At 36.9% G+C, this 15,746-nt stretch overlaps 1 protein-coding gene across 1 annotated transcript in view; it reads left to right on the top strand.

Annotated features, from left to right (window-relative positions):
• The window catches only part of LOC135079305 (tyrosine-protein kinase CSK-like), a 41,901-nt gene that overhangs the window by 1,970 nt on the left and 24,185 nt on the right, over nucleotides 1–15,746 (top strand). Inside the window, exons 2-6 of the mRNA XM_063973932.1 lie at nucleotides 4,939–5,024; nucleotides 6,898–7,014; nucleotides 10,720–10,800; nucleotides 11,071–11,152; nucleotides 11,287–11,386. Of these exons, the coding sequence (XP_063830002.1) occupies nucleotides 4,939–5,024; nucleotides 6,898–7,014; nucleotides 10,720–10,800; nucleotides 11,071–11,152; nucleotides 11,287–11,386 (466 nt within the window). The remainder of the gene's footprint in view (nucleotides 1–4,938; nucleotides 5,025–6,897; nucleotides 7,015–10,719; nucleotides 10,801–11,070; nucleotides 11,153–11,286; nucleotides 11,387–15,746) is intronic.

Raw genomic sequence — 15,746 nt, 5'->3', positions numbered from 1 at the left:
CAAGTGCCATAACTTATGCTTGCAGGCTATGCTTAAGAACTTGCAGGTTATACTCAAGATCCGAAGTAAAATAACACAGCGATCGAACAAAAGCTTCCTTATGCCTAATTAAAATTGATTCTACAACAAAATAATGGTGGCCGCTCCAAACTTATTGGAGTACTCCAATGCGGGATTAACGTAAAATTGTGGTTTCTTAATTTTACCAGCAAGAAATTCTTACATCCAGACGAAATTGCGCGCCAAATTGACATGATAGAGTATAGGATCTCCAGATTGAAAACAAAGCTTGATTTTTTCGCAATGCAGCTGGGCTTAACGTTTTCAACTGGCTATTCAGGCTGTTCCATGAGTACGATTTCCAAAGTGCGGACGCGGTCTGCCGGGATGCGATGAAAGTGAAACGCTCAAACGCGTGGTCGTTCAACTCGGCACGCGCCTGCACCCCCGGCCGGCTGCTGCGGTCTCATTGCTCGTTTTGTGCTAGAGATTTCACTGCAGTGTAGTGGAGAGCCGACACTTTGTCGATAGAGCACGATATCGACAATTAAAAGACAATTTTTGCGAGATTCGTGGTGTCTATAACATACCTTGAGCTTTCAAAATCTCAAATGATTAATTTGATTCGTAATGATAACACAGCTAAAAAAATCGAAACATCACAATATCACATAACCTGTATCGTGTGCCTTATAGGGTTGGGAAATTGTATTTGACATAAGGCTTTAGTTTAAGAAAACATTTTACATTGTTCTTAGGATATACTTTAGAAGGTCGATAGAGTCTTTCCGATTATACAGGGTAACGGGTGCAACAAGATTTAGATCTTGATTCCATGTAAGGAAAACTCCTTCCAGAGTCGGTGTGCGTATATGCGTTTTCCTGAGTACTACTATCTTTCTTATGTCTACTTATCTGCTTATTGAATTTTCATCACCATTTGGAAACTTTCTTTAAAACTGGACGGCTCTATAAAAAGTAACTTCTTCGGTTAAATATCATCGATTTGAGTAATCTTGATAATAACACCACAGCGCTACTGCGGCGTCTACGTCGTCATACTTTACGACTAGGGGCAGCCGCTCGTTATGTCCGTGTTTATTCACACGCCAAATGTTTTGTTGATGCAATTCTAGAGCGCTATTTTGTTACGATAGCCGTTAGATCTTACAATATTTTGTGGTGCCACTATGTACATATTTCTGAAACCATATCTAATTCTATCAAAAAGCTCCCTCCACTTGCATCAGCTCTAATTAACCCTGCTCTACATAACTGCCAGTCTTCTTTACTAATGGCATAGTACTGAGTTTATTGCAAGCGTGCTGCGTATGTACAAATCTAGGACATCTTCTCTTTTGTCATAAATTCATGATAGACCATGACGACCGTGTAACAGATAGAACGATTCAACACATAATCTGTTGGACATGCGTGATAATATGGCCGTAACGCGAAAAACATTAATAATAATGAGTATGTTATTGACGTAGCCAGCATAATTTACGTACAAGTTTTTTTATCCCTATTGTGTTGGCGTTCAAAATCAATCTGAACTGGAACCAAGTAGGTATGTAGTTGACAATACCGCTTTTGGACGTGTGGCGAATGCCAAGTGGATGATCTAATAGCAAACACCACAGCTTCGGCTTAACCTTCAGTCGACTTAGTATCCTTCGGTCACGCGTACACTAAGCAAAATGCATGACAAATAGCGTTTATACACTTAGACATAGTAAGTACCTAGCTACTGTATACTTTAGAATTCATTATAACAGAATTTATAAAGAAAAAAAAGGTATTTATTTTTATTTATTATCATTAAAAAATATTTTTTATTGATGCTTGTCCGATATTTCGACAGTTGGATGCGCCATAATCACGGATGAATCGAAGTAATTGCAGGTGGGGTTTTAATTGGCAGATAAATCGGCCCTTCCCTTTAGTGTTACATTCGTGGTCGACCCACCACTAATACCAATTTGTATGAGCCACAAGTGCGCAATAAATAATTTACGAACGATAGATACCTACTTAACGCTAGATTCATTGTTTCTTTTATTCTGTCGTCGCAGATCTCAGTGTGGGTTGTATTAGCATTTGAAATAGGTCAGGTGAGGTATCTGTGTTATTGTAGGTAACGATCGTGTGTTCAGCTTTGCACTGGAAGCCTTTGTCGATGCACCCAGAACAAAGTGTTTGTGAAAATCTTAACTTAAAGACTCCCTTTTCATTATGATTTTGTAGGACTGAAACAGTTAATATTACGAATCCCCCGACCAAAAAACGAAAAGGATAAAAAATTATACAATTTACTGCATTATTCGCATAATGTTATGTTATACATACGGCATGACTGGTTAGATTTGTTTAGGGATTTTTCTCACTAACAATGTGTCACTTGGTTCGTCACTGTAGTCCTTGCAAGCCGTTCGGGCATTTAGTCAGTGATCACAATTTCAATAAATTAAAACGTGCTCGCTCGCCCACGCGGCTGTGTTGTGTACTCAGATGTGTAATTGTGTACGTAACATTATTGTTTTACTGTACATTGTTTATGGAAAACTTCATGTGTGCGCGTATAGTCTACCTAAACGTATTATGTCGTCGTTACATGACCATCCGTATTGTCTTATTTTCAAAAACACAATTACATACATCACACTTAAGTTAAAACCTCCTCAACTGCTTTAAACCTACAATTAGATGCAATTGACCGTGAATGGATGTTACGTATGTTTATACGGTGCGTGACATAAACAACTTGTCTTTAGCAGAAAAAATACACATGCAAGTGACGATAAAATCATCCATCCATGAAAAATACTGCATGTACCTACCCACTGCAACTAATCGCACCGTTGCGTTAGTTGTGCAACACTTGTCGCTTAGATGCACTCGCATTCGTGCTAGGACATTATAAAAACATTGTTTACACACTATTACGAAACGTGATGTACGTTTTGTGATATTTTAATGTATGATATCGTTTCTAGAGACAATTTATTAATAACCATAATGTCAATTTACACAATAATACAACACAAGTCGACAGTCATTATTATGGCATGAAGGACCTACAAAGTATTAGTATGTATTTACGCAGCGGTATGCAAGAGGAAAGTAGGTGGCGTGATACATTAAGTTTTCCTGCCTGCTATCTGTCGGTTCGCCTCGTTCGTGCCCGTACACCATAGAGTTTACAGCACACGACTAAGTACAGTAATGAAGTTTTAGATGTACCTATCATAATTTTGAAGAAATAATACTTGAAATCGCTTAAATGATGAAAAAAGAATAGCATTGCAGAATATGAATAAATAGTTAATATTAAGGATAGATATTTATTATGAAATATAGAGACCCGTTAATCTTTTTCTTAGATTAGCTTATACCTGAAATTCTCACGACTCTACCTCTGTTTCCTCCTCTTCGTCTAGTCTAATCTCTTTTTATACAGAACCCAATTTGCTTTAACATTTTAAATCTCTGTAACAAGTTGTTTACTTATCATCGTACAAGAACCACTTCAAAAGCGCTGGGGCGATCCGTAGAGCCGGCCAGCGGCAGCTCTAGCCGGTCGCTCGGACTAGATCGCCCCTCGCTGCTAATTTTGTACTCAATTAGTGTGCCTGAGTAGTCGTGCTACTTGAATTCAACGCGATAAAATGTCTGCTCCGGGCAGCGGATAATGATTAGGTCCGTTCCTGTTTCGGATATCTTCATGCAGATTGACGTTGATTGGTCCGTGGTGGTGGATTTTTGCACGTGCATGCACAGTTACATAAGTCGGTCGATATCTGGTAGCTACAAGCTGCACAGTAGTCATACTGTGGTAGTCACGACAGCCGACACGCTCCACCGCCGCTCGTTAGTTCCGTACCATCGACAGGACGAGTGAATCAGCACTACCTCGCCACTCCCCTACACCTAGCGTCTGCTGTTTATGATTTGCGTCATCCATCCAATACATAAGTAGGTAATAATGTTTGCGAACTACCTAGTTACCTAATTAGAGATAAATGTGTTTCTAGAACTTCGTAATGATTTTAATGCTATCATTACATGACGATCAACACTTACGACATTAATTTGATAGAATAATAAATAAAGAAGTCTGATTTCTTCTTTTTTGCATTTCGGATCACTTGCCTGTGTAAGGTAGGTAGGGTAACGCCTTGTAATTTAAATGGCGAAAATAATGCCCGCCATTCGTAGTTACATTATTGGTGCATGGTTTCAACTGAACTGCCACTACAGTCACCCACCATAGGACATCTGCTAGTCGAATCATAATTATTTTTGTGAACATAAAAAGTTGTTGCTTTTACATACTACATACTACCTACTACAGTAGAGGCAACATGAACATCGTTTTGATTGGCTTTATGGACCAAATAAATTGTGGCATTATTAAAATTTCGATTACTTATCAATTAATTGATAAAACTTTATTGTAGAGCTTCCAGCCTTCGACAGTTCTTTCTTTTTTGCGCTAATGAGAAATGTTGAAAATTGTACTTTCATAAATACTTACGTGCTTTGTAAGTAAATAATGAATAACTTATTCTAACGCAGGCGATGCTCAGCTAGATTAGATTAAACGAAATGCCAAGACTGGCATTTGACCTACTTTAATTAATAGTTGTGATAAGAAATTGCACTTCATAACTCCATTAAAAAGGAGGTAGTTTATTCAGTGAATAATATCTTTATTGAGGGGCTGATTTCTCAATCGTGAAATATTTATCTGTTCTCCGGACAAAACTAAAAAGTAATTGGCGATTGATAATAATTATAGGTAGAAAATTTCTAAATTCAGGAAAATCGTTTCATCGGTTTTATCTAAACGAAACTTTCATCGGCATTCTGTGTTACTTTATTTATCTAGGTTTCTTTTTTGTGCTTAATTTAAGTTGTCGTTTGTTTTGTTAACAGATGATGAGGTGCAAGCAGAGGTGGTAGAGTCGCACGAGATGAACTCTGACGTGCACCGTCACCAAGCGCACCCGCCGCTTGCTCAGGTAAAAATAACAACTAGTATCGGCCTCTGTGATCTAGTGGTAAGACCACCTGCTTCATTATTATTAACAATGTTAACAGCATTGTTGTGTTCCGGCAGTAGAGGTAAGATAGCCAGTTCCTCTGTGGTTGAGGATTCCGGGTGAAGCTCGCTTTCACCTTTGGCCTGATCGTCACTTATCATCAGGCGAGATACAGGCCAAGAGCGTCCTCTTTGTGGATAAAAAAATCTAGTCTAAATGATAATAATTAAAGTACTGATATTCTTAAAAACAAAGGAATTTACGTTTAAATTAAATCACGATCAGTAATCAACAGTCAGTAAAAGTAAGAAATATTAACTAATTGCTAACATTTATCAATAATAAATTGACTGGCTTGTGTAGACCGGCCTGACCGGCAAAGTTCTACTCTTCTTCTCATGGTTAGATCATCGAAACTTTATTTAATTCCTGTATTTACCAATTCACGCTAAAAATAAGTATGCTTACGTGCAGAATGTTCCCATTTCACTTGTTAGTCGCCGTTTACATTTGGATCACGTTTGCAATTAAGGCAACTAACAACACGTTAAAAGTTATACTTAGATTAAATCTTTATACCACATTGTAACTTTGTACGTACATCTACGCGCGCTCTACATTCTTTCTTTCATCCAATAGTAATTTATTGTATTCGTGTTATTCAATCAAACGTCTGTAGCTGTAGGTACTACAAATTAATGTTTGTTGTAAAATTTCTCGATGTCTCAATAATATTGATGCTGATAATAAATTGATTACTTAATCGAAATATTAACTAAAATCATAAAGCAATTTGTTGCTGTTTATTTGACGTAAATTAATTGATTTTCGTGAAAAAAGGTGTTGAACTGTTGACTGTGCCGATAATGAGTTTATTAGAATCGTTTTAATATTCCAGTTTCCTAGTAGTAGTTAATTGCGCTATTTGATCATATCGACAAATAAAATTGTTGATGTTTTCAGATTCCTCTTTTGTCTTATTGTCTTTTGTGGATATTCTTGCTGTAATCCGCGCATTTGTATTAAGAGCACTACAATGAATGGCGATTTTGATCATTCAGACTACAAAGACAATACCGTGAAATAAATCCAAAATATTCGCAGAGCGCAAAATTTGTATAAATAAACCTTCACACAGTACCTACCTGCAATCCTGCATCTCGCCTGTTTGGCGCCTGGCCAAGGTTGTGCGTTTCAGTGTAGTGGATCGTTAACTGTTTTATATGAGAACATTATCTTTTGTTCAAGAGCAATCAATCCCCGTTATGTTGTCGGATTATTAAGATTATGAGAACGATCAATTTGTAGAAAAAACTCATCATTCAAACGTATCCACTTGAATCTTGGATGTAGAAAGTATCTAAGCAGGATGTCTATTTGAGAGTTGATTCGGTTTCCGAAGTTGCGAATTAAATAATTCGAGGCACTTGACTGCCTTTCTTGATGGTTTTGGTGCAGGCTCGAGAATATCTCCCCTAGATGAAGAAATATTTCTGCCAAATTAAATTTCTTCTTTGTTTTACGTATCAAAAAAAAAAGAAAGCGACTAAAGTATCTGTTATGAATTTTACTTTGCCAAAAAGGGCAGGTTCTTCTAGCTACACATCGAAAATAGTCGCCTCCTAGTCTCTTGATGATTTTGGGGCAGGCTTGAGAACATCTCCCCTAGATGAAGAAATATTTCTGTCAAATTAAATTTTGTCATTGCTTTACGAGTAGAGTAGCCATAAAAAAAAGAAAGCTACTACGTAAAACAATCTTACTAATTTTACTTTGTTTTGAAGGGCTAACACGTCGGAAAATATTCTTCCCCTCAGTGAACGTAGCATATAACTTGGTGCGTGTTTTCCAGCACGGTGTCCACACGGGTGCGCAGGGCGTGGGCCCGTGCGGCTGGTACTCCGCGTCGGCCGCGCCCGCGCCCACTGCGCCCGCGCGTCTCAAGCGCGCCCCGCCGCAGCAGCTGCCGGTTAGTCACTCGACACCCTAATGACATGACACCAAACACTTAGGGCTATATTTCACCGAGACACCATGGCGGCGCAACCAGTCGCCGCTACCAACAAAATGTATGCAGCTCTATAGAGAGCTACTCACCGCACCGCGTTGCGCAAAGCTGCATACATTTTGTTGGTAGCGGCGACTGGTTGCGCCGCCATGGTGTCCCGGTGAAATATAGCCCTTATAGTTACAAGTAGTCTACTAGACAAGCTGTTCAGAACAACTGTTCACTGTGACTCATTATGTTTGCGATTGCTATCACACCTCATTTAGGCATTTGATCGACCGCTGACAATGAAAGAAAAGCGAGAAGAGCTACAAACTAAGATATAGACCCAATATACTGAACTGTCTTATCCGTGACATTGACAGCGGGGCGCCACTGTCAATACAGAATCGCTGGTTCCGATTTTTGTCATGTTGGAAACTAAGTTGAACGATAGTGGCGTCCCCTCAGATCATAGAAAGAGAATAGATATGAAGTCGCGCGTAACTACAACGAGAACCAGTGTCCCCACATTTCCCCCACCACAGCTCCCACACACACATTCAACTGTGTAAAAACAAAGCGACTGAGAGTCTACGACAACATGTGCAACCGGCTTAAAAGTGCTGTGATTGGCCAGAAGGCGTGCCTTATGGCCAATCAATGGCCGCGTGACGTGACGCACACTTTGAAAAAAGCAATTAGAGAGAAGAAAGATAAAATGGAGTCGATAAGATATCGATACTTTAAATCCTGGGGGCAAGGCTCGAAATTGGTTTAAAAAATGCTTGTATGAAAACCTTTTTATTAATATACGTTATTATTATGTTCTTTAACGATTTTTGCATAAAGGAGTCAGTTCCATTTTGTATGGACGAAAAACTCAGAATCAATTATTGGGACTAAATGAAGTTACCTTATATTAATTTACCCCAACCAAAGCTCAATGTCGTTATCGATGGAGTATAGAAGTTATAGACTGACAAAGTTTGTATGAAAAGTCATGGGCTTAACCCATGACTTTTAGGTACTTGCGATTTTTACCAGTATTTACAATATTGGTAATATAATTATTATTTACTTTAATAATAATAACAGGATCACTGTAATTATTATTAACTACTATCGCGCATTAACTTTTTAATTATGGCGAAATTCGTACCGCCTATGTTTATCAAAAATAATGCCTATATTAGGCTTTCAACTAGCTCTTATAGTAATTACATAGTTGACAGTTACTAATCCCTTCTACTATTGTTATTGTTTTTGTAAAAACTTAAAAATCGCAAGCAACTCATGATTTTTTCATTCAAAATTAGAAAATAGAAAATAATAATTTACTTCTATTTATCGATAATAGGAAACCGTATTAGAACACGAGCCCTGCACTATGTTACGACCGGCACATGCGGCCGTACTGTGTATTTTCACGCATCAGTGGATATCGGAAGAAATAAAATACATTGCGCAGTAGTTACGCATGACATAAAGTGGTTGCTAACTAAATCGTCAATGTACAACGTGTTTGAATTTTTATCACCACTAATTTCGATATCGCAGTAAATGTCACGGCACTGAATTCGTTCGTAAAAATGTTTAGTTTTTTTTATTTATAAGCAAAATACCAATGGATTTGTGGTAAATGACTTCATTGTTCCTGTAGTTCTTCGTTTCACTTATGTTATTGCACGTTACGACGCATTATCCAACAATATCGGAGAACATTTCCTCAGTACGACTGAATCGCGACTAACCTGGCGTCGCGGGCGATGTTCGTTTCTGGGCATATCGCGGAACACGCGCCACGCCCCCGTTTCACATCTATTCCCTTCTATGATCTGAGGGCGTCCCCCTGTCAATGAGTTTGGTGGGACAGTTCAGTTTCGGTCATCTATACAGTGTGCCGAGTGCTGTTCGCTAAGCGAACATTAGTCAGCGCAGCGAATGTAATCTTTGATAGTTCTTTGTAGGTGCGACTACTAAAGGTCCGTCCGGGCCTTTTCAAGGCGAAAGTGAATAGGCACTTACAGGGCAGATATTATGTACCATCCTAGACTGCATTCCCACTTAACACCAGGTGCGACTGTGGTCAAATACCTGCCTTGTTATGCATAAAAAAATATCTAGTAAAGCAACAACAACAACTCCTTGTTCGCACTAGTCGACCTAATTTAGTCTATAAACTAACACCCGTATGCGCATTTTATTTACGCGATTCAAAATTGTTTTAACTAACCAGCGCACGCCCACGGCCCGACACAAATTTTATTCTGAACAGCTTGTCTAGTTACTTATAAGTCTTTGCTAATGGCTACAACACTACCAACTAAGCTATTAATCAAAGCCATGACACAGGAAAATGCATTTGTTTCCCCAAAGGCTAAGCCAACCATAGCTGGGGTGTTAATAAGCGTTGCGCGTTGTCGTGTATAATTTATTTGACATCAATTAATTATTTTATGACGCGAATGTAAACTTTGTAACGGTGTAAAATACATAGTGATCACTTTATTGAGAATGCATGAAATAACAAAATTGTCCCAAAATAGTTTGTTGACTAAGAAATTATTGTTTAGTTGTGTTCTGTATTTTTAAAGTATGTAGTTGAGTTATGTAACATCATAATCATTAAGTAGGTACTTTGAGATATTGTAAATCCAATTAGAAAAAAACAATTAACGTGAAATTTGAATTCATTTTTTTGAAGGCCAGATAATTAAGACATACTAAAACTAATCGGTATAGTGGCCTACATTCTGAAAGCATAAAATTGAATGAAATGTGTAAAAATTTAGAGTTTACGTTGCATGCAATACCGATCTAAATGAATGTTAGCGTGACACCGTCAGTTATTATATCCAATGGCCCCATTCACACAGCTAATCGACACGCTAGAGTTTTAAGTGAGATTTACGAAAACCTTAAAACGGCAAAATACAATATTTTGAACGACTTTAGAATTGCTTCGTGGTTAGCCGCTCATCTTTGAAGCAATGTTTACCGTTAACGATGGTGGCTTGAATTAAGCAGCTGTAAAACGTGCTTTCCCTGTTTTTATTGCGTCGTTTTTCTTTTTCACTGTCCGTTTTTCACTTCAAAATGCTATTTTGCTTTGTTTGCCTAGTTTTGCGTCACTAATTAATGGGTAATCAGTTAGATCGTTGAAGGGTTTTAATTGATTAATGATGTAATCTTATCAATAGGCATATTGTATTTTTCTATTTTTCATTATTCTATTATACAAGTAAACTGTTAATATTGATTTACAACTTGGAAATATGCGTCACAAAACATAGTTATGATGGTTAACATTTACAATGATTTAGCAGAAAAACGATGTTGTTAGTCGTTCACTATTGAAACAATAGTCTGTAATAAAATGAAGATCTTATTGTAACACATGTATCCTTGTAATATTTTATATCATTTATTGTCCTTTGTTGGATGCTAATTTTATGTTCTCGCTAGAAAACGGAGTATGATCTTGTGTGCTCTTATCCCCATTGACTATTGTTTGCCGATGAAAAATTTCACACGGCTAGAAAGTCCCACAACGCAGTAAAACTGCATGAGCATATTTTCACTAACAGCCACCTCGTATACCCGCAATGCTGACTCGCATCTCGATTGTATATTTGCACCGAAATGGGTGAAGTTATTTTTAGTGTAATTCATACATTGTTCTAGTCGGGAGGTGGAGTGAGCGGTAGTAATGGGCCACACGCGCCTCTCTCGCCCACCGCATTGCAGAACTCAGTACAACATAATGTAAGTGCGAAACATGCATAAGAACATTTATTGATTGCATCCGCTGAGGCGGTTTGAATTTTCTTTTAGAAAAGTTTCCAGACGGTTATTTTAGTCTCTTTACTAATAAAAGTTACACGCGTTTAACACTATAAAATTAACAAGAGATGTTTTCTATGGAAATCTGTGTTAAAGGTTGTAAGTTTTATTATTAAGAGGATAAAACATTACATTATGTACCGGAGACATTATTATGATTGTTTACTAGTAATAGTTGTTGTTTTTCCGCAGAACATAATGTCTTCGTCAGTCCGGGCGCCCGCGCCGTCGGGACAGGCACCTTCCGCGATGCACACTTCCCAGACCTCGCCCGGTTCGTTATTTATGTTGCTATGTCCTTGTTTAACTAGCGATTAATAAATACTAATAATTAGTCAGTATTATCCTTATATTGCGCCTAGCAAGTAGCGTTGGAATTATCACTTTAGTTTCGTTGTTTTCTTCTAGTGGTGATGAGCAAAGGCGCTAGCGACGTGCTCTTGAACTCTACGACGACCCAGAATCCGCCGCCAGCGGGCAGCAGGCTTGTCAATATGACACAGTGGCCGTGAGTAAAATGTCTCATTTTAATTAAATTACTACTACGTTTTACTCATAATACTGTACATTGTGCTCTATTATAAAGTTAGATGCTACTTTATGTCGTTCGGGTCGGGTTTTTACTCCATGAAAAACAACTATTCAGTCATAATATATCGCTATTAACATTACGAATTTATATTATGTTTTTGTTTATCAGTTACGTGTGGTCGCAAATGCGATTATCATAATTCAAATTTTAATGCATAGTTATTTGTCACACATTCGTATTTTACAAACGAATTGATATTCTATTAATTTTAATCTCTATTAAATGTAATATTTATACAGGGTGTCCCGTAATGTAACGTCAAGCCGGAACTGGGTGTTGAGGCAAGTTGTGCTGGTTATCAGAAAAATATAAAAAAAAATCTATGTGGCATATTTTAAAAATAATAGCCATTGAAAAAAAATCAAAAAATTCTACTCCAGGTGACGGTCCTTTTGCTCGTGTTGCCACAAATCTTCACTTTTTCCAAATTTTTTTTTTGTTATGTAACGCTGAATAATGCTTCTCTAAATTGTTATCAAAATTACAAAACCAGCTGCTCCAGCTTGGATGAAAAAAATACATTCTTCTCAAAAAAATTTTCAAAATAAAAATTTTGCCTAGTTTAAACTGACTGTACTGAAAAAAAAATGTACTACGCGAGTATGGCAAGTGACGTCATAATTTGGCGCATTTAGTAAGGATTCCAAAATGGTATAACACTTGGTAAATTTTTGCTGTAATTGTCGACAATTTTTGGATTTTTGGAAATAGTCCCGTTTTTAACTTTATTTACCTTGGTTAAAAATTATTATTCTAATGTGCCCAAAATTCAAGTTTCTGTGACTGACTACCGTACAGTCAGTCACAGAAACTTTTGTCACCATGACAGTAATTAGTAGTTGACATACTGTGACAAAAGTCACCCGTGCGCGCGCGCCTTTACTACCTGCTCTGCCTGCACTTGTACTTGGTAACAGGGATAATAAGGATATGAAGCTTCGGTTATGGATACGGTTATGGATATTAGAATAATATTATACCGGTTTCGGTTACGGTCACGGATATGAAATCATTTCAGATTATCCGAAAGTCTCGGATAATTTCGGTTACGGAATTATTAGAATTTCAAAAATGTAGTTATAATACTAATAGCAAGATGCTGCGTGAGCGTGACCCACATAGCTACTTTATGTACCAACTAAGACGACACCTATGTATGATAAAGGTAAAACAGGCTGGCATATTAGATGGTGCCAGCGAATGCCAGACAAGTTGGTAACAAATATTAAGATTTAAGGTACAATTCCAAGACGGGCCGCAGACCGCAAACTGCAACCGCAAACTGCAAAACTATGAAATCGGCAGCGCGGCATTGCAACTGCGGCGTGTATACTGCAAATTTCATAGAGTTTTGCAGTTTGGCCTTTATCCGAAACTATCCGTAACTTTTGAATCAGTTTCGGTTACGGTTATGGACATTTTTTTATTTCGGATATCCGATAGTTTCGGTTACGGTTACGGATATCCATAACATGCTTGGTAAGATGGCCCTCTCCGTCCCGCTCATACCTTTTAAAATGGCTTCTCCACCTCACTTAAGCCAGAAACTTAAATTTTGGGCACATTAGAATAATATTTTTAACCAAGGTAGATAAAGTTAAAAACGGGATTATTTCCAATAAACAAAAATTGTCGACAATTACAGCAAGATTTTACAAAGTGTTATACCATTTTGGAATCCTTACTAAATGCGCCAAATTATGACGTCACTTGCCACACTCGCGTAGTACATTTTTTTTTCAGTACAGTCAGTTTAAACTAGGCAAAATTTTTATTTTGAAATTTTTTTTGAGAAGAATGTATTTTTTTCATCCAAGCTGGAGCAGCTGGTTTTGTAATTTTGATAACAATTTAGAGAAGCATTATTCAGCGTTACATAACAAAAAAAAAATTTGGAAAAAGTGAAGATTTGTGGCAACACGAGCAAAAGGACCGTCACCTGGAGTAGAATTTTTTGATTTTTTTTAAATGGCTATTATTTTTAAAATATGCCACATAGATTTTTTTTTATATTTTTCTGATAACCAGCACAACTTGCCTCAACACCCAGTTCCGGCTTGACGTTACATTACGGGACACCCTGTATAAATAAGTAACTGATGCCATTAATTAATTTTTACATTTATTTATATGATTAGAATCGAGCAATTTGCTTTTTGCTTTCGTTTCTTCAGAAATGTCATAAAGTTATTAGCTTTCGACTTTCGCATGGAATAAAAAAAATCCAATTGCAGTATTTTTATCGGTTTGGTATACATTTTAATAAAGCATTTAACGAATACAAATAAATACACTCGTCACTCAAACGCGTTTTGCTACTTCCACTCATAGACACCCTCGATTTGATCAATAAATCTTATCTCGCCGGTTATCTGACTGATAGCAAAGGTAATGTTTTAGGCGAGCGTTTAGTATTTGGAAGAATGGAGAGTGATATCACAGAGTGTTATTACAAGCCACACAAAATTAAATTGTTCATACCGCCAATTTTGGCGTATGATGATTTTGAGTAAATATCACTTTACGTTTTTAGTGCTTACTATTAGTGAACGCTAACACCATTAGCAAATATCTACTAAATTCCAGATTGTTTAATCTATGTGCTGGTATCGTACATCGTGATTTGATCATAATAATATGATGGTGATCGTTATAAATTGTCCGATCAGAATATCAGATAAAGTAATAAAGTTCATTAATAAATGTGCACTTAATACCTTACGTAGATTAGTTAATTTTATTTCTGTGGATTGTTTGACAATTACAACATTTATTTAAACGTAAATTTTGGATCGGAGTGATTTCAAGGTGTTTTATAGTAAATATAGTTTCAATATGAGCCCTGTAAAGACGCTACATGAATACCTAAGTTTTTAATTAAGTAGTCATTTAAATAAGTAAGGTATACATACACTTATGGCACTAGATAGATATCTTGATATCTTCTAAAAATACTGTTTTATTTTATTATTTTATTAGGTTGATTTTTGTTTATTTTGTGCATTTAAAATGCAGATAATTCTACAAAAGGCAAAAGGTAGACAAATTCTAAGGGGGGATTTTGCCCACACTCCCCACACAGGCAGGTTAAACGGGTTGGGGAGGCATGATGTTCGCATTTGTCCCTTAATCTTTTCTTTTGATACTTTTCCCGCGGAGAACTGTGGGGAAGTTCCTATTCTACACTGCCGGAACCTGACGGCTTGTTCTTAACATGTTGGACGCCACGCGGCTCACCGGTGAGCCTCGAACAATAAAATTTATATTGTGTCTAGTGTCTCAGCAGTCAACAACGTGATATCGCACCCTTCCTGGAATAAGTACGCAAGTGAAAAATGCCAACTTTTCAGGAGCGTAAAAAAACTGTTTTAAAAACGTATTACCATTATTAAAAATATGTGTTATACATCAAAAGATAGCTAAAAATGTCTGTGAGGGGCATATGTATTTATATTTAAAATACACTTAATAGGTTTTGAGAAAAACTTAAAAAAGAGCGTTGCGTACTTATTCCGCGAAACAAATTTTAACACTTGTTGTTGTAATTATGAATATTGCATTGTTGACATGTTAAGGAATACTTGCTGTTTGGTATTATTGCTGATAACTATTTATTGGCGTTCAGATTTAGTCGTGCATTCAACGTGTAAGTGTGGTTTACGTAGTTTTTCCTCGAACTATTCGTAATTAAATAAATTCGTAAAAAGGATAACGTACTTTTACCTTGTGAAATATTACATTACTTATGGTAGTATTTAAAATTATAGCTTTATTCAAAATAAAAATGTTACAATATTTTTGCGTAACAATATTATAGTTTTCGGAAATTGCATTTTTAGGGAGAGACAAGCTATCAAAAGGACTGATGCCCGTTTTAACCATCAATCCCTAATTTGTAAGTGACCCCTATGGTAATACATAACAGGAATTTTGTTTTTATAGGGGTCACTTAAAAATTTGGGATTAATGATGAAAACGGGCATAAAACTCATATTACTCATTTATTTTTGCAAGTAGGCTTTTATAAAGCACTCTGATAGTTTTACACTCCCCAGTATAAACCCTACCACTGCTTCAGGACATTTTTTTTACGGTGGCGGTAGATAGATTTATGTTGTAAAATTACCATAAATTTAAAACAGAAAATCCACAATCACCATTTGCAGACACCAAACCGAGGAATGAACTGCCGTTTGCAGTATTTGCGGACCAATACGACCTAAAACCTTTAAGAGCAGACTCTAATACTTTAAAGACAATCAACGCACCTGTAACT

The sequence above is a fragment of the Ostrinia nubilalis genome, chromosome 16, assembly GCF_963855985.1.
Source record: "Ostrinia nubilalis chromosome 16, ilOstNubi1.1, whole genome shotgun sequence".
NCBI lineage: Eukaryota > Metazoa > Arthropoda > Insecta > Lepidoptera > Crambidae > Ostrinia > Ostrinia nubilalis.
The sequence above is the reverse complement of the archived record's forward strand: the minus strand, read 5'-3'. Positions and strand labels throughout refer to the sequence as shown.